This window comes from Pholis gunnellus (assembly GCF_910591455.1).
Source record: "Pholis gunnellus genome assembly, chromosome: 2".
NCBI classification, from domain to species: Eukaryota; Metazoa; Chordata; class Actinopteri; order Perciformes; family Pholidae; genus Pholis; species Pholis gunnellus.
The window spans coordinates 5,101,684-5,125,662 of record NC_136536.1 but is presented as its reverse complement, the minus strand read 5'-3'; the positions used below and the strand labels follow the sequence as shown (position 1 = coordinate 5,125,662).

Below are 23,979 nucleotides of genomic sequence, written 5' to 3'. Positions count from 1 at the left end.
CATATCCGTCAGTGCTAGACATGTTTACATGTAAATGAATGGATGTGTGGAATGAAGGAAATAAAAATAAAAAATGGACACGGGGAGAGGAGAGAAAAAAAGTTATCACCGCCGTCAGCAGAGTTGATCTGCGTGCCATCGTGGCTGCTACGTTAGTTAAGAATCCATCACTGCGGAGGAAATGTGCCGCAGTCACTATGGAAACAGAAGCAGGAAGTACAGACTGTGCTGCCCCAAAGTAGACAGAGTAGTGGTGAGGACACACATAAAATTGAAATTTACTCCCAAGTGAAGAAAAGAAATAGAAAAAGAGATGGAAAGATGTGCTTGGTTGGACAAGCAATGCAATATCTGACTGAAATGATTAAATTGTAAGTGGCGGCTGAAGTGTGCGCGCGTGCGTGCACGTGTGTGCGCGAGCGCATATGTTTCAGTGCTCTGTGTGTGAGTGTTTATTTTGTGTGTCAGTGCAGAGGAGATGAAAGCATCTTTGGGTGTCATAAAACATTAAGGTCTTGTACTTATCTGGCTCTCATCTCTCTCTCTGTGTCCCAGCTAAACTGACTCGCCCCCGGGAGCGCCCAAATGCAACACACATGCTCCAACCCACTAAATATTTTCGATGGGAAACTTGGCCCGGTGTCGGCATGAGATCCACCCTGACAAAGGTGACTTGCTCGGCTTGTCATCGTTAGGCAGTAAAAAAAAATTGAATTATGAACCCCTTTTACTCGGAGGAAGGATCCCTGGACCAGATCAAACGTATGGCTCTGGTTCCAGTAATAGCTGTAAAACAAACCCTTTCCATCGCCTTACAGGCCTCAACTGCTCCATCAGTCATTGACCCACGTTCTGATTCCACGTGCCTTCTGCTGCGAACCTTTCAGTACAGCGTGTACGAGAAAAATCCCATTTCTTGTAGCTGTGTAAACAAAGCAGCCAATCTTCTCCATCAGCTCCTCCATCCTTCTTGATTGTTTAATGCCCATAAAGGCAGAGTGATGGTAATGGGGGGGCTGCTAGACTTGGCACCTTTGGCTGTCAGCTGACGGATTCTACCGTGCTGCACCGTAATCACAATGTGTTTCAATGACAGAAATTCCTTGGCACAGATCAGGCGCTCTTTTTATCCAACTCCAGATGAGGTTAATTTTTCTTTGAGAGTAAAGTAGAATAAGAATAAATGGAAGAGCAAAATACTCATAAACAGGGAAATTATCCTAACCAGTGTTAAGATATATAAAAAGATATATATATAATAAAGCTTTGACTGTATGGGTTTGTGGAAATGTATATCTATTACCCATCAGATTGTACAATGAGAAAAACCAGTTTAGACTCCCTTCAAACAAGGCTGTGGTTTTGCTTTGTGTCGGGAGGAGCTGCTGGTTCTTAACTGCGTGTAACGCCCATTGAGGTTGTGAATGTGGCATCTGTTGTCATGTTTAATTAATGCTGTCAGTTTTGGTTCAGACACTGTTACACGGTCAACCATTGGGCAGAAAATCAGTGGCTTTAATCAAGAGAAAAATGAAACTTTGGATACTTTATTATGTTCATTTAGACTCAAAGCAGAGACGACAGACAACAAATCCGGTTAAAGAGCAGTGACTGTCAACGTACCATACGGCCTTAGTGTGGTACATTTAAAAATAAAAAAATCACACCTTATTAAAATCTAAAGCCAAATTGAATTGTGAATTTGGAAATTAATGACACCATTACCTTTATCCTGCCACAACCGCACTGAATGCAGAAATATTAATACCAAAATCCTTTTCTGCAGTACTTATGTGATTCATCTACGCTTTTACAAAGCAAGACATCTTTCAGCGCCAACGGAAGGCTATGAATAAATGCGCCATCCTTGGATTCTGATTATTTACAGTTATAAAGTGCTAATGCGCCGGGCTGTGTAGCTGCATTCAGTACTCTTTGAATCCACAGGCACTCGGCATCATTAAACTCGACATCAATATTCACCGGTCTTCAAATACATTGTTAATGTGCCTCTATTGATTGACAGTAAGATGTTGATCTGTTGAACCCCGTATCATATCTATAAATCTTCTTCCTTTAGGTGTTGCCCAGTCTCACGAGCCGAGTATTATCAGTCAAGGCTGTTTCCATTTTGCAGGCCTATTCACGCAGCACTCTAGCACCTAGTGTTCCACTCACATTTGAAAAATCTGGAGCCCTCTCTCATTTAATGGAACTGCCTCTCGTTTCCGCAATAAAAGCGAGGCATCAGCATCTTTCAGCTGGTCCGCAGGGCTCATTTTAAAGGGCCGAGGGCTACACGATGCCCTGTTTCTCCACAGGCTACGCTTCCTGCTGATAATTATCCCACTGGCTCTGCACAACAATCCAACATGTTCGGCTCAACAGTGAGCCGCCTGTGGATTCTCTCCAGCTGTAATCCGTGATTCTTGTGTCTTTGGGGGATTATACGGTGGCATTTCACTATCTGACTGCAGGAGCTGCTGGTGTAGAGGACGAGAGTAGATGAGATTAGCCGCATCTACATCAGCGTTATCTCCAAACTAGCCAAAAATATTCTGTCGCACGTTTCCTTGAAAACACTAGATCAACATTAGTGACGGTCTCTTTCGCCATCTCAGCTTCGTTTAATGTTCTAGCAGAGAGACGCGTAAATCGATTGAAGTAGTACAGTATGCTGATGTCCCAGCGTGTTTATCTGATGAGATGATTGCGATCTGTTATCAAATGCAAATTGTCTTTGTAATTGGTTCTGGCGCACACTGTTTTGCACACCGTATTGTCTTGGAAGAGAATCTCGTATCATTGGGCAGATTTTTCTCGCTTTATTTCCCAAACAGCTTGTGTTTTTTTTTTGCCGTCACACAGCCGACAACTACTGTATGTTATCTTGAGTGTAGTATTTTACATTTTGGCTGCGTTTTGGTCTGGGATTATTAATAGTTAGATCCACAGTGTAGCAGCTTGGTCTTGTAAAGTCGTTTCAGACAGGCTCTCGCTCTCCAAGTAGATTGTACCCAGGATTTCACCGATTTTACCCAGAGTGTCCCCAGACCCCTGCCCAGGGGCTTCGGTGGCAGATCTTTAATAAAGCGCGAGCCTCCTGGACTGTTACTTATGTTTTAGGGAGGAGAAATTGGAGTTTTGACGGTGTTGTAACAAACAGTCGCCCCCTCTCCTTGCTCTCTGTGGGAGCTAAGCAGTGTGATGGATTAGGCGTGAGGTGTGTCCACTGCTTTAATGGCAGGTCCAAGGCAGCCTGAGGAGATGGTTTTAATCATATTTGCCTCCTCATTACCCTCCCGTCTGCTGCCGTAGTGCTGCGCTGGGATACCATTGGCAGTCAAGCACAAGAACAACACACCTTCAAATACTATACACTATAAAAGCTCATTGTGAACTGGTGCCATTTCAGAGAGCTTTACTAGGCTGACAGCATTCCCTTGATATATGTTAAGCTACTACAAGGAACTCTCATTTTGTGTTCTTTTAGACAACCCTGTGTACGAAAGAGGTAGTGTTTCCAAGCACCAGAGTCTCTTTTAGAAAACCTCTCATTTTGCTGCTTCAGGTTCAGACAGTCTGCCTGCTTCTGCCGGTCGCTGAAGTCTCCTCCTCCCGCCGGAGCTTCCGACTGCAGGTCGCAGGCTGCGGCGAAGGCGGATGTGGGGTCTGTCCCCCGGTGGGCTGGTCGCTGCCGGAGGCCCCGCTGGAGTCTAGAGCTGAAGGACTTTCCGGTGAACCGGAATCTGACCTGTCGGCACAGACGACAAGCATTAAGTAAAACTACATAGAAATGGCCAATCTCCTCGCTGATGGTCTCCATTATGAAGGTCATACGGAGACATCAGCATTGAATTTAGACCGTTTCACAACCAGTTAAAAGTTCCCGACGGTAACTTTAGCACTGTGTAAATGATGCTGAATATGTTTAGTGGTAATAGACACTCTCATGAGATCTCTCATTATCGCTGATGAAAAAATTTACATCGTGATGTCTAAAGGAAACAGCCGTAGTTCGTTATATTAACACGGATTTTGTTTTTTTAAGGGGTTGGGTCAACAAGATATCTTGATGCGACAAAAAGAAAGTCCTTACTTCTTTCCATTGCTAAAGGAACAAGAGTTCTGTGATTCAGAATTAGCTTTGAGGAGCGGTGGCTTTTCCATAATAAGCAGCGGAGTGACCTTGACAACAGTGTGTTGGGGATAGACAGCTGGTTCTTATCTCTGAGGAGACCTGCTGGAAGTCTGCTGTGCGACAGTGATGCCTATCATTCATTTAGCCGTGACCTCATCCTCCTTCACTAACATTTCAGCAAACACAGTCTCACAGCAACTAAACTTTGCTGGAGAAACGTGCCTCCAACGGTTGAATATATTTACACGACAGAGGAAGTTTTGCCTTTGTGAAAGTCAAATGACGTGAGTAGCTCATGAATTCTGAAAGGAAGTCACTGTAAGAAAATATCTGTCCGTCTAATTGTCTGTGTCAGTCTTCCATTATTCTTTCTCTTTCATTGATCTGTAGCCTTTAGCTGGCCCACTTTCATTCTTAATGTTTGGTCAAACTGCCCCGTGGGTTTAAAGTTGACATGGACATGATGTTTTGTTGTCGGGGCTAATCGAAGAGTTTGTTGTGCTTCCGTGTTCAGGTTTTAGGACAACAGGGTTTAGTTTATATGTGTCAGATCTGGGCAGACTTTTAGTTTAAAACATTCAGAACTTAACAAACACAATCAACAGAAAGTAAAGAAGTAAGAGTTTTGACATTATGTCAAAGACGTCTATGTATTGTTCTACGTCTTGTCTTGTTTAACAGGCGATAGTGGGTCTCTGTAGTGTAGCAACAGAAAGTTTGATCTGGCAGGGAGTCCCCCGGGATCAGACCACCGACGCTAAGGTTTGAGGTTGATTATTTTTGAGTTGCTACAGCTCCGCTGGGTGAAGGTCCATCTCCTGGAGCTGCTGGCTGCTCTCCTCCAAGTGAAGTAGTCTTCTGGCGGTGAGGACAAAACAAAAAACACATGTTCTTCTGTGGCTTCTTCTTGCACTTTGTATTTTAGTGGCACAGTAAACACAAAGATGGTGGACGTTAACTAAAGGTTGATGGCACACGTGGAGATTGTTGGATAGGAATATTGTTGCCTCTGTGTCAGCAGTGTCAGCAGTTTGGTCGAATTTTACTCATAATGGCCCCGTTGTTAGAATTTTTTTTAATTTATTTTTTTAGAACTGATGTCTCTGTTAGATTGTATGGACCCAGTAGAAGAGGTGAAATGCTGCCCCCTATTTGGTCGGAGCATGTGGCCAAGTACCCAAATTAAATAGTTCAATGTTGATAGAATTGGGATATATTAGGTGCTCACTCCATATCCCCCCTGGAGTTTGTTCAGCCTCTCTATTATCTTGTCTTTTTGTATTTTCTCTGTAATTTTTTTCTGTTAGTATTTTTTTTTTTCCGTTTGTTGCCGTAAGCAGTGTGAGGGGGCTAATTGCATTCCCAGCAACCTTGTTAATGACAATGCTGTACTGGCTTTCAGCTATTATTGAATTGACTTTCAACTTTGCCATTTTTAGTTTACACAACTGCCATTTGCTTAAAAGCTTTGCCTCTGTACTTGTGGACAAGCTGGCATGGTTTAATACGCGCATGTGATAACAGGTTTAATGCTGTGAATAAAATAAGTTTCCAGAAGACTCCATGGGGGCAGAACCTTTCAAGTGGTTGACTTTGGTGCGCTGCACATTATTTTATGAAGTGTGCAGGTGACACTGTTGTTTGTCAATTGATGTACTTGGAGGGAGGAAAACCTAAAAGGAAGTACCAGAGGTCTATTAGAGGTTGTTTGTGGTTATTTATTCACAGCTCATGTTTCGATTTATTTTTATAATAAATCTGTAGTGACGCTTCCTGAATATAACTATTAAGTGCATCATTTTTTAATCTTAGTTTATGTCCATCGGCTTCTATTAAAACACATTTAAAAGCAATATAACAAGGACATTGCATCATTCTATTTGTCCGAGCGTGTTGTGCCAGTGTGTGCCGGTTCAATGCAGTAAACCACGTAAAAAGAGTGGGCAGCAAACTGAAGTAATGACTACTTTTATCACTCTGCTCTGGAAGACGCAGTTCATGTTCTCACATCTCTCCTACGCCGTTCATCATTCTCTGTTTCCTTCACTTATTGACAGAAGAAAGAAGAGCCGCTGCTATTGATGCTCACACAGTTACAGATGCCAGCCGGCTAGTGTTTCCCCTCCCAGCCGAAGGCCTCCTGGCTGCCTGCCGGCTGCCAGCCGGTTCCCAGCCACTGGGAGTCTCCCCCTCCTCCCGTTTCCGGACGGTGGCGTGTCTAGATCGCACTGTCAACACAGTACACTGAAGAATCGTGTTTCTTTGTTTAGGCTGCGATTCAGAAGAGATACGATGTACTTTTGGAATGTGCAGAAAAAAAAAGAGAAATATAGAGAATTGTTGAAGGCTACCAATGCAGTCTTTTTCTATATACTGGAAATGAGCATATACAGTGTTAGTTTATAAGTGTGCACTTTAGGTATGTATCACATGGGTGTATATGCATTTTTTGCATGCGGGAATATTTGTATTGCTGTTTTTTTGCGAGGGTGCACCGTTTCTTATGAGGTTCTTTACTCCCTTCTTTCCCATCTTTATTTATCTTTGTCATCATTCCAGCCGCCAAATATGTCTTGGTTGTCCTCAAAGTGTTTTATCGCTATTAGCCTCCCCGCCATCTCAGGCTAATCCTTCTTCCTCGTTCCTAGTCATCATGGGAGTGCTACAGTTCTCCTTGCAGAGGACAGCAGAGAGAGAGAGAGCAGATAGTCCTCAAAGAACAGCTGTGATAGGATAGTTTCTCCCTCTCCAGCCTTGAAAACGGGTTTAGTACCTGAGTACGGATGGATAGAGTGAGAATGAGAGAGAAGCATTCGATTGACAGAGCCAAAAAAAAAAAAATCACCGGGAGGTCCCACCGGCTTTACAAGATAGATCGCGAATGTTGCATCCGAGCTTCAATAGGACTCATTCACTTGATCTGTTGTTGTTGAGCTGTTGGCTCTTTCTATTCGAACTGAGGAACGATTATCTCCACACGCTGGGCGATTTAAGGCTCCATACATGAGATGATGGGCCTCTGGTGTGTCCAGGTCTACAGCATGATTCATTCTGCTGCATCAAACTAGCATCTCTCAAAAAAAAAAAGTACAATTATGCTACGATGATACCACACGGGGAAAGGCTCAGTATATACCTTATTACTAACGCTAGACAAATGTTTGTATTGTGATCTAGCAAAGCGGGTTGCAGTGGGAACTACAGCAAAGTGCATTTTCAACGTTCTTATTTTCAATCGTGTATCCAGCGAAAATGCTCATACTATATCCCGTCTGTCATGAAAGAGAACAGCTTGGCAACAGCAAAGAAAAGTCTGAGGACATCTCGACTTACACACTAAGAGCTTCCTTCTCAGACACATCTGTATTTGTAATCTAGCTAGCAGAGCCATTTCCAGCTCAAACCTTCCCCTTTCTTTCTCCAAATCACAAAGTGACTGGAAGAAATGTAACCACACATTTCTTTAGGTATGAATAAATGCACAACATTTCCTCATGATATATGTTGCATCTTTTGTAACGTTGCAGTGGCGATATGACCGCTATCCTGTTAAATCCTGTGCTCAACAACATAAACATTACTACAACAGCTGCCACTACGCTGGGACGAAACCTTGAAAACTTAATCTGGCTTTGAGAGCCAATAGACTGCAGCACTCAAAGAGGACAGTATCCTTCTTCAGCCTCCTCATCCTCCTCAAACCTGGGGAGCTGTCCTCGGCTCTGAATTAGACATTCAGGTAGCAGACGATGTCGCTCTTTTGCCGGCCCTGAGGCTGTTGTGTGGAGTTTTTTTTTTTCTCATGTTCTGCTACAGCACATCCACAAGTGGTTTAAAGAAACTCAAACACAATACTGACTACAAATATTCACTGCACTTTGCATGCGTCGCGTTTCTATAGATAACGAAGTGTGTAAATGTCCCACTGGACGTCACACCGACAGACAATCTGTTATCTATTTGTGGACTTGAAGGAAGCATGTCTAGACGCCTTCTATTAGCTCGGTCTCTTGTTGACGCTGTTTATAACAAAAAAGCATCAGAAGCACCAATGTTGCAGCTTTGTCACAATTGTACCCACAGGCTGAGGATTTATAAGTGGTGGTCATCACTATGAGGGAACGGGTAATGTTGGAGTTTTATATATAAAGCTGCACTATTCAGCACAATTGATTTCTCTAGTCTGCAGGGTTTCATGTGAACTCGCCCTACTTCTGTAACAATGTAGGCACTTTAACTCAATTTGTATTCTTTTTTAAATGAAGAAATGCACTCATTCTCAAGTAACATCTCAAGTTCAAATGTTCCGTTAGATTTGGCCTGTCTCTGGTAATGCACAGTACAAACTGAAAACTTAAAAGTTGACTTGACCTGACCAAAAACTGTAAGTCTGATTGACTTTTACACTTCACTGAATTGAATGTGAATTGCACCCAATGGCCTGTGAATTACATGCAGCTCTGGGGAAGCATGACTCAATCTTATCGCACACACTTGGGTGTGTGGTAGTTTGGTGTAATACTGTTCCACAAGACTGGCTTTCACCCATGCACCCTCTAAAACCAAAATAGACAGAAATAAATCTATTTAAAAAGTTGTTGTCTTTACAGTGGGAAGACCTTGAGACTAAGGACAAGCTACTTTTAGCACACCACAGATTTGTTTCACTATAAGACGATGGACTGGATTGAAATGAGTTTTCTCTGTTAATCAGTTATTATCTGTGCTGATTGTAGCCTACAACCCTCTAAACCCCAAAACCCCCCTGTGGTTTAAAAAGGATGTTTTCTTAAAAAAGAAAAAAAATCCCCCAAAATCCCCAATTTATCGTCGCCACTCGCTGGGACGACAGACATTGTGGTCAGATTTTTTACTTTCCGACAGGACTTGAACACATCATGTGACAAAAGCTTCTTTGAGGAAAAGCAACCAAATCAAAAGCTAAAAAGTTTGATATTTCATCAAACACTCTTTGTTAGCACAAACCTGATCCAGTAGAAAACATTCTACTGGATTGACTCGGCTGAGACCAACAGTAATGGAGCGCTTACGTGCTTTAAGTCGAAGCTAATTGATGAGATAACTTTGTGATTTAAGATTTGCAATTGTGTCTCCATCCTGAAGATTAAGGGCTGTTTTAACGGATGATTGCAGGTAATTTTACGATGACATATTCTGCTGTACATTTGTCACTCGTCAATTTTCCATTTATTTTCAAGATGCGTCTGCAACGACTGTTCCTGGAAATGATTACATATGTTCTACTGCCTGTTATTCTGACCGCCAGACTAAAAGCTTTGCCCTTTACATCTAGCATGTAGGTAATTTAGCTTTTTTTGTCATATGTTATCAATAACAAGAAAAAGACACTATTTATGCTTAACGAGAGCTGCGTACTTAATTCCACACAAAGGATAGGCTGATGATGTGCTGCAGCTATATGCTACGTGCTCTGACTGAATGATTAGGTTGGAGATGCACAACCTAGCCCGAGGCCGATGTAATTCTCTGTCTCATCCTCAAACCTCGTCTTCATTATTAAGGTTTTATGGAGAAGTGCATTGAGGGTGAAAATAAGAACATTTGTTATGAACATTTGCTCGTGTGTATGTGAAATAAAAAAAGGCCCAAAAACATTTTCTGTGAGCTATTTTGTGGTAAAAGCTTCAGACAGAGATTATTGCAATGGATGTTATTTTGTGGAATAATTTATTGCAACACGAGCTCCGAAAAACGTAGATTACAACATACTGAAATAATGTGCAACAGCTGTTAAACCGTTTGATAATTCAGTGGTCTTGGTTTCGGGACTGACTCCGTACCTCTTGTCTCCTGTTTCATCCTTTCACGCCAGCATAATGTACGACTAACTAACTCAAGAGCATCTATTGCTGTAACATCATCAGCTTTACCTTTCATTTAAACACATTAAAGCACAGTAATTGTGTTAGGAGAAAAACAAGAAGACCTTATTAAATCCTGATTAAAAGAAGCAGGGCTATATTTACAGAAGGCTACATACCACTTGTTTGCTACAATAAGAAAAGCAAATACGCATTTTGTAGCTGCTGCTGTCTTTGCTTTGATATTGAAGCTTTCTGTCAGTATGTGCAATGCAGTAGGTTTGTGTATGTGTGTGTGCCTTAGCATTTTTGTGAGTTTGTCTTTGTGTGCGTTTGCGCTGATTACGAAACACGCGCCAACATTTTGTTTCCTTCACTACATTAAGTGGTTTCTGGAAGTGTCACCTGCTAAATATTTCTTGTTCACTAGAGTGGAGACTCTTCATGTGGGTTTTTCACACAATGCCTTTGATTGAGTTCAAGAGTATTATTCGGATTCCGTCATATATGGGCACCCTTAGCTGTCGCCTCTTTTTGAACACTGTAATCAGACTAGCTGACAGGACGCCTCAGTGACTACTCGGATAAAGTGTGTCCTTTCATTATTGTAATCATTTACTTCCCCATCCCTCTGCCTCTTTCTCTACTTTCCTCAATTCAAGATGTATTGTATGTGTTGAAGTGGAGCAAACCATGTATTCATTATTTTTGCTCTTAAGAGTCCAACACTTATGCCAGACACCTGCCAAGACCTCACGCAGAGAGGAAACAATGGGAACAGGTGAGTAGGAGAAAGGCATCAAGGAGATAGGCACCGCAAAAAGACGGGACAAGGGTAAAAAAGAAATGTGCGCAGGAGAGTAAAAAACAAAAAAAAGAGAAAAATCTCCTGTGGACATCTGCGGGGGAGGTTAAAAAGGGAGAGGAGATGGAGATGGGGAGGAGGACGGAGGGTGCCACTACTTCTCATCCTCCGTCTGATCTGTGGGTGGCGGTGATGACTGATGGAGAACCACTCAAACTGAAGGTCATATCCGAAGCCCTGCCATTTCGACTGCCACTGTCGCAGGGGAAAGGATAAATAAAGCTCTGATTCTCGTGTTTATTCACCCCGCTTCCTCTGTGGCTTTGTCAAAGCAGCAGCGAGAGAGACAGACAGATGAAGCAGGAGGAAGAAGATGGAAGATAGAATTGTCAATGGATGATTCAGAGATGTCTAAGTAGGATTCATCTTATCGTTCTTATTTTTTTTACAAAAGACATTCACACGCTGACATCCTCAGATTAATATTCACTTTTAACAGTAAGAGTCTTGATCCTCCTTGTTATTCTGTCAATCTACAAGACGCATTTTTTAAATGTATTCCTGGAACATGTTGATTTGTATTTCCTTTTGACATTCCTACAATAGGGATGGTGAGTGATGGGAATGAAAAGAGAGCTTTTCTTCAAATCCTAAGTAGGATTTTGTGGTGATCAGTATGATTATTTTGCACAACAGAGAGAACAGACAGCGATGGCAATTGCATAAACATTTATCATCGAGTCATGTACAGCCCGAATCGGGCGAGACAAATTCCTGGAGGAAAAATAAACTGCAGCAAACACCATGTTTCTGATTTTGGTCTGCCCAGATTGTCACAAGACTGAAGGACAGCAGTCTATCACTTCTCCAATGTCCCTGCAGTCTGGCCGGGACACAGAGCCATTCGTCTGGCGCTGGAGCCGGACGTTCAGACGGGGCTGTTATCCCCCCAGGCAGGGCCGAATTCTTTGGGCCAGACGACCTCGCTGCCCAGACTCTAATATCTGATCAAGAACCATCTGCTGGGGCTGCCAGAGCCCACACGCCCCCCCCCCCCCCCCCCCCACAGACCTCTCCAAGGAGAGCCCGATGGGAAATCAAGCTATTAGCGGGCAATTAGAATGATTCTGATCACCGTTTGAAAAGCAATGCAGCACAACAAAATCACCACAGGGATGACACTTCTGCTGTTGTATTGATTTGGGAGGACGCCGAGCCATTCCCGCTCCCTCTCCGCTTTCTCACTTGGCCTCCATGGTGATCACGTGATCTGCCATTGTTCAGCTTTTTTGTAAATCTCCCCCAAAACAGCAGTTTGTGTTTAAGTCTTTGATATGTATTTATTTAAATATTAACTTTTTCAATTGGTATTTTTCATCCAGTTAGATTTTTTTTTTCTTTTCGAAATATATAGATGCCAACACTTGGGCACACACTAAGGTTCAAGGTTTCATTTATTGTCATTGTACAACACAGGGTTCCCGCAACAAAATGAAGTTTGTTATCCCAGTTTACTTCATAAGAAAAACACACACAAAGCAGCAAAACTATATTATATGTGTAGAAAGAAGCTGCTCTGAAGTCGGCAGCTGATACTTCTGTATCTCTTGCCAGAAGGCAGCAGGCTGAACACGTCTTTTTAATATCTTTTGGACTCTTCGCAGGCACCTCTTGTCACTGATATCCCTGAGGCTCAGTAAATTGGTACCAACAATGTTCTGGGTGGTCTTAATCACCCGTTTTAGAGCCCCCCTGTCCTGGGCCGTGCACATCTCATGCCAGTTTGAGTTGTTTCCAGTCAGAATGCTTTATATTGATCTTCTGTTAAAGTGAACAAAAACTTGGCACAGGAATTTTGCCTTCTGAAGTTTCCTCCAGAAATACAGCCGTTTTTCAGCTTTTTCCACCAGGATGGAGACGTGTGATGATGACCATGTCAGGTTGCTTGTGATGTTGGTTCCCAGTAATGTTAAACTTGCTCCACCTCAGCACCATTGATGTCGACAGGAGGGAGTGTCTTCACCTCCTTCTTTTTTTGTTCTAAAATCAACAATCAGGTCCTTTACTGACCTTGAAGCAATAGCTTGTTCTCTGAGCAAAGTTCTGCAAAGAAAAGATTTCGTTGAAATTCCTGCCCAGTGGTGAATTGTGCTGTCATTATAGCAAAGTGTTCATGTTACAGCGTCAACATGGTTTTTTTACGAGTGGACATGACAATACTCTTGAATGCATCACACAAAGTATGCAGAAGGTGGAGAAAGTGCGGCTCGCATGAAGTTTTAATGGCCTGTGCGAACAGTCTCTGCTCCCCCTGTGTGTCGGGCAGCACCATTCGCCAGGCCACGATAACAGTTGGTTAATGGGTAATGTGCCACACAAGAGTGATGCTGCACTCTCTGTTTTCATTTTGTTGCTGTAGTGCAGTAATTAATCCAGCTGAACCCTTTGTGCTCACAAAATAAATGCTTTCCATTTTCATTAATAGACAACTCATTAGTACATAATGAGCAAGAAGGCAGCGCTCCCCGCTCTCCCCGTGCACTACGTAGCAGATGAGCATGCGCTACACTCGACTAATTAAAACCGAGGATTGTGTTCTGTCTTCTTGTTTTCTTCTGTGAAAGCGGCGCAGGCGTTTGCTTTTAATGCATTACTTCAATGAATCATGGTGCGTATACGTTTGTTTTTTTTACAAATAAGGAGAAAAGACAGAATACATCTACCAAACTCAAAGTCTGTACGGCGTATTAATGTATGTCTCCAACACATCTGTATATTGCTTGTGCTTTGTGTTTTTTTCTTTTTTGTTTTTTTTACACAAACAGCTTTCTCCAAACTTTCCCGTCCTTCAGTGTTTATTAACCATTGATGCATAGTTAAAGGTTTAAATATAATGATTAAAGGCAGCGACAAGCTGTCTGGATGATGGTCTTCAGCTGTCAATGGCTTTTCATCAGGGCTGTAATTTGGAGCTTCTTGCTAAAGGTGACATCATCCTGTTACCTCCAATCACCTGTTGTCACTGGCAGGATAATAGTGCTTCTGACTTTGGTTTCTCTCAAGAGATGTTGAGAAAGGTCATCCACTATGGTCACTCAGGATTCTACATCCCCCAGGAGTGGAAGTATAGGGAAATATAGCACAAAACATATGAATCATATCATAACTGGTTCATTTGCCAACCTCCTAGAGTCATGAATGTTTGTGTAGAGTAAATTGGTTTCTAATCACATTATTCATGTTAGAAAAAAATAGCTTAAGACTTAAAAAGACTTGACTATTAATACTTAATAGCCGCGTTGGAGCTTTTTACTGTTTTTTCACAATTTTTGTGTTTCGGATCTTTTGAACAGGCCTGACATCTTGGCTCAGTGAAGCACTGGAGCCATCGTTAGCATAACCCCTCCCCTAACACGCTACGAAAACTAGCATCGACACAGCATCAGTGGTTCTGCTGCTCAATCGCCAGTTACAACACGTAGTACCACAGCCTACAGTTTGCTTGCTAGCAGTGGTGTACTGGCATACTGGGAGGAATCCCACTGGGCCGCTGGACCATCCGTAAGAAAGCCATCAAGTTTGTACCGGCAGTCCGGCTTTGTCTGTCTCCTCATCGGCCTTATCAGTGTGCCTGTCAATCGGGTCACTCATGAGAACGTGTTGCAAGCGTGTTACAGTTAAACTTATGTCATAGTAGCTTATTCCACTGATGAGCAGAGCAGTGGATACATTGTTTTGAGCGTTGGAACCTACTCTTTTAGACTGGTTTTTAATCAAATTTGGCTGGGTGCTTTATAAGACATTTGTCTGTGGTTTTTGCTTCACCCAGACTTGTACATCCAGGTCAACGGTCCCGACTGACTGGTGTCACCATTACACCACGTAGTCGCCGCTTTGCTTCGTAACTTTAACTGATGAGCTGTCACTGTCCACCAGCGAGCGCGATAAAGAGACGAACAGCTACAGCGTTGGAATTCATCCTAATTACATTATAGAGATGATATATCAATAGCGGTTAATCATCTGAGGACAGGCACATTTGTTTCTTTCGCAGTCTGCACACTTTGCTGCACACTGCATCCTTTACACGGCTCACATGCAGCCACACGTGCACATGTGCGGTCACACTCGCACAAAGGTGATATATGTGTGCGTGCTTACTTGCAGCGCCGTACAGCGATGGCGTGGTCTTCGTTTGTGCAGATGACGCGATGATTAGCCGTAAGGATTCCTCACTTCATGATGGGGATAAAATCGAACCCAATTTCTGGCTGTAATTAAAACTATTCCCTGAGCGGGCCGCTGGAAGGCCACAACTTTAAGAGGTCAATAGAAGACAGGTTTCCAATAGCAGTCTAATTCAATCAGTCTGGGATGTATAGTGTATGTTAAGAATCAGGGGGTGATTCTTTAACACTTGACGCATACATTTGCCTTATCAGAGAGCCAGCATCCATCCACAGCCTCAGCTCTGGGCCTGGCTACACCTCATCTGTAATGGACCATCTGCATTACAGTATGTCAGAGACTGCCGCGGGTCGATTTTAATTAATAATGTCTCCAAAACTGTGGTTTTAGTGTGATTTTTAATGCTAATTATCAAAAGTTTTTTTTCCCTTTTTTTTCCCGTGTTCACATTATCTTCTGTGTGCTGAGTTTAATGACCCGAGAGCATCCGAGTAACTCTGAAATCCATCTGTATAAACTTAAGAAATGCTGAGCAGCGATCGGGAAATGAACTGCGCTCCCCTTTTAATCCCCAAACGGAGGATTTCAAAGATCCAACGGTGTAAACAATACAGTCTAGCCCTCGGAAAGAGCTGCTGCACAATATTTATGTGTCAAAAATGATCCAGCTGGCCTCACATCAAGGGTCACACTGGGGAAGTGTAACACAGTGTTTGTGACTGCGCAAGGTTGAAAGACTCAAGGAAGGTGAGAGTAAGAGGAGGGGAAAAGAGGTGAATCTAAGAAATGTGTACTATCCGCTGAGAGACTTATTTTTGTCCTCACTGCTATCATTAACTACAGTTATATCCATCACACAATGTTTACGGCTTTAGTCGAGTCCCGTGCAGGTGTGCCAATCCTTCATTGAGACACGCAGTAAGGGTAGAAAGAAGCAGCTCATTGGTCACAATAGAGGGGAAGGATTCTCAATCAAGTTGAAGCTTTCCTTGCATGCGATGTTCTGTGTTTTGATGCTCACAAGTGACAGATGGCACAAAATGTGCCAAACTCTGCAGAAAAGTGCTGACAACAAACGGACGCTGACAAGTCATGTACGGTGCAATGTGTTTCGTCAACTTTTACAACTTTCTGCAGCGCGGCAACTTCTGCGTTATTCGTTATGTGAGAGAGCGTCGGGGTATAACACTGCGACTCGATTAATAATCTTTTGTCGTGTGAGTTTCTTCCTCAAAATGACCGGAGACAAAGGAAGACTCGACTGGTGCAGCGGGACGTGATGGCGATGTGAAAGCTGGAGTGGTTTCTTCAGCTAGTGTAGTGGTTACCACTGCTGCCTCCAGCGTTTTTCAAAAGACAAACCTGCTCCCGCTGAGGCAAGCAGGTTGGCACTTTGGTTTAGCGGTCCCCGTTTCCTAGCTTGCCACTTAGCATGTCCATGGCTACCGCAGGAACGACACACGGGGAACAATGGTGGAGTTCATTTTAATTTGCGAGTAATCCTGAGTTATATGACACATCTTCACCGCTGAACAAGGTCTGAAGCTGGGTTCTTTGTTTTTGGGCCAAGAAACAAGCGTTATATTATGCAATTACGTGTCTGATTAACTAGCGCTGTTAAAGTGCCAAACGCAAATCTTTTGTTGGTGACGCTTGTCTCCGATGGACGAGCTCCACAGGCTCAGAGCTGAACCCTGTTATCTCGCAGCCAACATGAATTTTTAGGAACTGCCCACTGTGTGCAAGCATCGATTTCTTTTTTCTTTTATTCATCCAGATCCAGAGATTTGGTGAGGTCTTACTCTGAGTATTTACTAATTCAAGCACAACAACTTCCCCGTGTGCTTCAGTGGGAATACAGTAGATGAAGCCTGGCCTTTAGGGCAATGTCAGGTTGACGGTTTTTCATGTCTCTGACTTCTTACTTCTCCTCTGTTTATTGGCCTTCTATGTATTGGCACCAAAACGAGGTAAATAGATGTCATTTTAATGTTCTTTGTTTGCCTTTTGACTTTTTTCCATTTAAACATCCTACTACATTAAAGTGTAAGGTTAAAGTACATGTTGGCTGAATACCGAATCGTCTTAGTGTCAGTCTTTCTCGCCATTGATCGCTTCTTTTTCTTTCATCATCTTTGACAGTGAGGGGCTACGTTTCTGAAACATAACATTTCTGAAAAGCAATGCAACACATTTAGGGGATGTTTATTTTACTTATTTTGCAAACCGGTCTTCAAAATGAAGCTGTTAGTGTCCTCGAGCATGCTTTTGTCCGATTCTTAACTACAAGGCTTCCATACGTACTTCGCTGTATTGACATTGGGCCTAGTTTACATAATGCTCAAACCCACGGGGCCACTGCAGTGGGTGTGTGGGCACATCAAAACACCACTCACATATTCTTTGCAAATTAAAATCCATATAAACCACTGATAGCTGGGAAGACATGCAATAATCAATGGCGGAGGCTTTCTTTACCTCCCTAAACAGCAGAGTTGTTTATGTGTGCTCACACCAATCAGCATTGTGTCTCTGCTTTGACCCAGCCAATGGAAAAAGTGCTTTTTTAATTATAATTTATTAGCAACTAACTGGTATGTGCGTGTGCTCTTTATTTATCATTATCAAAACAGTATTAATAGAGAGCATGTTGTACATTTTCCCCGCCCAATATATTATATATCTGTGCACAGAGAGAGAGCGCGACACTCGGTGTAGGCCCCTTCTGTTTTTTGCAGGTAATACGTCCGGGGAATTACCTGAATATAACTGAAATTATGCCTTGTTATATTCAAATTAAATCAAGACGGAGTCGAGTTGTCTCCAGCTTTTTGTTTAGCCTCTGCAAGCTCTTTCCCAGAAAGCTTGATGGAGGTGCTCATTGCTATGTACTGTGTAGCCACTGTACTGTGTTTTTCTCACATGAAATTGAACTGATGCTCAACAGTGGAGTTTAGAATAAGTAGGTTTACCGGTGTGATTACATTTCGTCTGTGAAATGGAGGGTTGTAGCAGGGCAGAGTTAGATCTGAAGAGATGGTCATAGACTTTCCTTTAACAACCTTCAAAGGATCTCCAATAGCAGACATATGGGGCCGGATGCGTATAAAGGCTTTTATGGTTTCTTCTTCTTCTAAGTGTGCTCATTTACACACAGGTGGCATGCATCATGTTTATGCTGGTCATTGACCACAGTTATCTGAGGTTTCGCTGCTGTAGATCTGACGTGGCACTCTCGTACAAGCACACCGTACAAAAAGGAGTAAGAGAAAGATGAGTAAAGAATAAGAGAATGCACGAGGCAAGTTTTGTTTCAGACCCTTATTTTCATTTCCATGAGTTTGTGTACCAATGTTAAAAGCTTCACCTTAAAGCACTCTCCCCTCCCTTTCTCTCCTTTTGTCTGTTTTTCTTGAAATGTTTCTTAATCTTTGGAAAACTGATCATCTACTTAAAGTAGTTTGAAACCTTGAAGACGGTATACGTGTGCTACAAGCACTTGTTTGACAAATTCTATAGTCTTTTCTTTTTAAATATATAACCGTAGAGGAGGAGGAGGAGGACACGGGCCGGTGATTGGGACATGTTGGGTAATATTTGGTCGTCTCTGTGGCTACCCCGGAGGTTTTAACAGTGGCGAGAGTTTGTAAGCCTTCGGGGGTAAGAAGGAAATGGACCAAGGATTTTCTTTTAGTGATAAGCTTGACTGCGCTGGACTGTGAGAGTGCTTCACTAACTAATTATTTGAAGCCTCCTCTCAGATTAGGGTAGACATGCAGAGTTTATGGACAGTCGCATAGCAGACAATCGGACCATGTAATAACCGGAGGGCCAATATTTGCTCAAATCCACTGTAACACCTCACAAAACAAAAGTGTGTGAAGCCCTAATGCTCAGTCCAATCCCAAGCTACACTGCCTCGATAAACACTGAAGCCACCCCCACAATGGGCGCCATCTTTACTCTGGCAATTAGGCAGAGCTTTGGATTATCACTTCCTCAGCCCAGCACACCACAAATCCATCCGGATTCAATTATTCCCCTCCCATGTCTGTGACCATTTGGGCTTTTTTGGGCACATGGCCAGTACAGAAATGTTCTAAAGGATTTCAACTGCTGAAAGAACAAAGTTATTATTAAAAAAAATGAAGCTTTTTTCCCCCTCCCTTTGCTTTTTATTTATTCCTACATCCCTACAAGTTTGACAAATCTATTAAATAAAAATGAAACCGTGGGAGCTTACAAACACTGTCCTGGTAAATATTTTATGAGAACTATACAAGCTAGAGTTACTGAGTTTTTCTCCGTCACAAAAACACGCCTCACTCAGTTTTTCTTCTTCAGTGTTGTATTAAAAAAAAACGTGTTGCAGTACATCCTTCCCTCCGAGCAGCCCGTGTTTTGATCCACGCCTTGTGGGCGAGCGGTGTCTCTAGTGGGCTCCGAGTAAGAACCTAAAATGCTTGCTGAAAGGATGATTTGCTCTGTCTCGCCGCACCTCAAAGTTTTTATTTTTTGTAGTTTTTATTTTCTTTCTTATTAGAAAGCTCACTCAGGGTAAGTTGTGTAGGAGATCAAGGGTTCACAGGTGTCTGGAGACTCTCATCTTTCTACTTGAGGCCTCTCTGCGATGTGTTTGATACCTGATCTGTCCTTGTTTGGTGGGCGGGGAGGGGGGGGCGGGGGGAACTGCTGAGTGTATTATTCAGACACACCTTCCGTCCTAGTCCCTATGTGTGTTCGCATATTCAAGCGTGCACGAGAGTGCTTAAGTGTCTGTTTATCCTCCTGGGTGGCCCGTTTCCCTCCCAGCAAACCGCTGCCGTGGCTGTCATCTCCTGCTTTTTATGTGTGTGCTGTACAGCTGCCTGTCAGCTCCTAACAGATCCCTCTTTGTGTCTCCTCTTTTATCTACAGATACCACAGTGTCATCACAAAAAGGTAAGACAGCACTCAATCAGTCACCTGTGGATCCCCATGCGTCTTCAGATGGGTGACGTGCGCTTGTGTCGCTCTGTGTGTATTCTCTCTCTCTCTTTTTTTGCCAATGAGTAAAGCACAACAACATTTCATGGCGTTGGTGATGTTGATTTGAATTTGAGTCGGTCGGTGTTTCTGCTGCAGAACAATCTGTTTGATTACAAACTCAATCACTCACACCCACTGACACCTAGACTAAATGATCCCGCCATCCCGCAACGACGGAGAGCGCAGCATTGCGTTGCTTATTTCTGTGAGTCTTATGTTTAGACTAATCACAGTTCTGTTCCGACTCCTACACACTTTCACGTGTATGTTAATGTGAGGTTGGGGGAGGTTATCCTTTTTGCATATTGGATCTTCGGGGAGAGACGGGAGGTGTAGGAGGCGGGAGACGTTTGTTGGGGAAAGTACCTGTGGGCTGTTTTGATGGGCTTTGTTTGTTAGATGATGCGGGGGGGGGTCACAGTCAAACTGTCTAAATAGCTCCGGGAGGTCTTGTTCTGAGTGGCAGCCCGCAGGTGTCTGCACCCAGCAGTCCCAGAAGCTCCGCTCCTCGTAGCGGAGATGCGTTAATGGCAGAGGGCGTGTCACGCGCCGTGATTGCAGAAGCCGAGGCAGACAATCACTCGGGGAGAACTTCCCCGCTGCTTTTGTTGAAACTTTCTTTGATTCCCCCCGCGGTGCTCGCGCCAACTTGGGGTGCCGTTTTTTTTTTTTTGCGCGGGGCAGAACAGAACTTCTGCTGAAAATATTGTCATTGTCACCCGGGTCTGATGTAATGTGCACAACATGTATATTTGAGAAACATTAACAGCGGGGAATGCGTCTTTGAGAACGTGGCGACATTTATTTAACTTTTTTTCACCTCGCAAAGCTTCAGATGCTTGTAGATTCTGTGCAAAGGCCTTGATGTCTGTGTGTCGGGTTACGCTTAGTGTGCCCTCGCACACACACACACACACTGATGCGCGTGATGACTATGAGGTGTACGACGCTGTCAGATGGGCCCATAAAGGTAAGTGATGTGGGTTGCGGGAGCCTCACTCTCTGATAGATGTAGAAGGGGAGCAGAGGCCGCCGTGGTGTACATCATCCCTCCACAGCCACACGTCTCTTGAATGAGAGGGAGATAAATAAGGCCACGCGGCCCTGATAGTGAATGAACGCTCACTTGTGTCAGCCCGTAGGTGTCCATGTCTGTGTCTGACTCTCTGGCGTGCTTTGTATGTCTTCCTTTTCTCCTCCCGATGCAATACCTCCGATTCAAATCCGTTTAGTGAGGAGCGTCAAACGAAAACATTCCCTGTCTCTCACCCGTCCCACACGCCGAGAGAGCTCCGTGGAGAAAGATAGCCGGCGGTATTCATTCGTACACCGTGAGTTATATCCCGGCTATACAGCGATGACAGTGCCATTGCTACTGAAGAGCCATGGGACCTTGAGGCAAAGATAGTGTACATAAAGCATGTGTTTGTGTGCGCACGTCTCTTAAAAAAGACTGGCATATAAGTGTGTGAGTGTGAGTATATGTGTGTGCCTGAGCGTGAAAGATGGAGAAAGCAGGACGTTTGGGCGCACTGGCAATGTCAACTCCCCACAGTCTCAATCTGTATATATTCAACATGAGAGTCTCCCGTCTGGAGTACATGGCCACAGTACATGTGTTAGTCTGAGGAGCAGCACGTAGTATTTAGGTCCAAGTAGCTACCAGGCGGTGGGTGTGTAACCTTTACCAGTGTTCTTCACCAATATCATGATTAATAAAGGACCTTATAATAATGTGACCTTATTCTTTAGTTCACTACTTCTGTGGAACCTCCCCCCCCCCCCTCTCCTACCATGACATCCTTTATCCAACACCTCTCCACCCCCTTACACTCCTCCTCCCTCTCCGCTGCCAAATGAAGTATATTTATGGCACCTGTGCTGGAAAAACAGTCTCCAGGAGACGTCCCTCTAATTTCATTTTCAAAATGCCAGCGATAAATTTATCAAATGGGCTGGATCGAATCGGAGTCACACGCAGTGCCATCCGTCATGGGCTGTCCCCCGGGGGCCCGTGGGCGTACTTAAGCCAGCCAAAAACCTCTGCTGGCAGGAGGAAAAGACTGAGTGTTGAGAGGGGAGGGGGAGGGGGAGGGGGAGGTTCCTGATAGGAGGGGAAACCAGATGAATGCGCTGGAGAAATAACGCCGAGGAGGATGATGTGATGATGTTTGTGCATATCTTTACACGCTTATAGACGCTCGTGCACGAGTGCGGACAGAGGTCAATACTAATTCTTCAACACATCGCTGCCTCACGATAGAATCTCAGTTAAGCACTTTGGCTGTCAATGCGCCGGCGTAATAATTGATTAATTGCAACACAAGTTAATTGATTGTTTTGCTCGTTTTTTTTTGCATTTGTAAATCCCCTCTCAGTTCAAACGCCACTTTGAGCGCCCCCCCCCCCCCCCCCCCGCCTCTGAAAACTCCAGGTTCACACGCCCTGTGCCCTCTCTCATCCCCCCCGCCCATCTCTCCCGTCCTCATCCCTATGTACCTGGCTTTGGCACCTCTGCCTCTCTCTTTAAATGCCTTTGTGCCTGCTTTCCTTTTGTTTCACCCCCTCTTTCCCGCCGCCTATCTTTTTCCTTCTCCTCTCAGCATTTATCACTGTGCAGGTTAAGCCAGGCGTGAGTGAGGGTAGAGCAGCTTAGCACTAACAGGGCTAATGAAGTCGGGCCCCGTTATTCCTCTGACGGGGATCAGTGGCGCCACTCTGTGAAGCCTGTCAGCGTTTAATGATTAGATGAAACATTCAGACTCCCGCTCCGAGAGGACAGGCGCGCTGATACATGGTAATAAGCAACTGTTGTCTCTCTTGCGCAGATCCAAAAACATGCATGCATGTGCACGTACTCACCACGCAGGCACATGGATGACATACACACATGGCATCAAAGGTATGCACGGCAAAGTGATTGGAAGAAAGAACAAAATGAATGACAGAGATTCAGAGAACAATCTGCCTATTGATTCCTGTCAGGAGGAGAACAAAAAAAGTAAGCTGCGGGCGAGAGATTTACCCCTCGCATTGATGAGCAGATTGTAAACAACTCCACACGCTCTATTCAAGATGCTCGCTGTGATCCGTGATTTTTCGCTGCTTCTCATTTCTGCTGGAAAAAACTGATAAAATATCAATCAAGAAACGCCGACGTCTCTAAAGCTTTCTTTGAACACGTCAAGTTCATCTCTGATTTCTAAATCCTATCAGATATGTTTTCCTCCTCTGGTGCACACTCATAGCAGCTTAATGGGCGGTGGTGCCGGAATGTGTGGAGTAAGTATGTCAAGCAAGGGAGCCAGGGTCAAAGTGGGAGGGTGGTGTGTGTGTGTGTGTTTGAAATGCTAGAACTGAGGAATGGAGTGACGGAGGCGACGGTTGGGTCAACAAGCTGCCTGTTTGTCAGAGTGAAAGGGTGCCTGCGAGGGCTCGGCTGCTTTTTGCCCCATTAGCCGCACATGCTAATTTACCTGTCAACTTACATCTGCACAAGGAAGCGACACAACTTCTCTCTCTCTCTCTCTCTCTCTCTGTTTGTCTCTCTCTCTCTTCGCTCCCCTCCTTCCTAAATCTCTAAATTTCCGGATCTCTCCCTCGTTACATTTTGTTCGATATCTTCCTTCCGTCGCTAAATTGGAAACATTCCGTCTTCACACCGGTAATTTCTCTCCCTCGTGTGAAATTACTTGTTTAGCTCCAGTTGAGGAATCTTAAGGCACGATGAATAAATGTGTTTCTGCCTCCTTGCTCACGCTCGTCTCTTGGTTTTCACGAAGCCTCCTTTTAAAGTGCTTGAGGAATCTGCTTGAAAAATATAGTTTTGCAAGGATTGAATCTTAATTTGAGCCAATGATTGATGTAAACTCTCTAATCGCTATCGGAATATGGGACATCTGGCTCCTCAGAGCAAATATCTGAACCCGATGGGCAGGCCAGCTCTTTGCAGGGCAGCTCCGTCCCCATCAGTG

At 43.8% G+C, this 23,979-nt stretch overlaps 1 protein-coding gene across 1 annotated transcript in view; it reads left to right on the top strand.

Annotated features, from left to right (window-relative positions):
- The window catches only part of LOC306713214 (cadherin-4-like), a gene marked incomplete at both ends in the record, with an annotated part of 215,435 nt that overhangs the window by 77,018 nt on the left and 114,438 nt on the right, over window positions 1-23,979 (top strand). Inside the window, one exon of the mRNA XM_079182862.1 lies at window positions 19,895-19,918. Coding sequence (XP_079038988.1) covers window positions 19,895-19,918 — 24 coding nt within the window. The remainder of the gene's footprint in view (window positions 1-19,894; window positions 19,919-23,979) is intronic.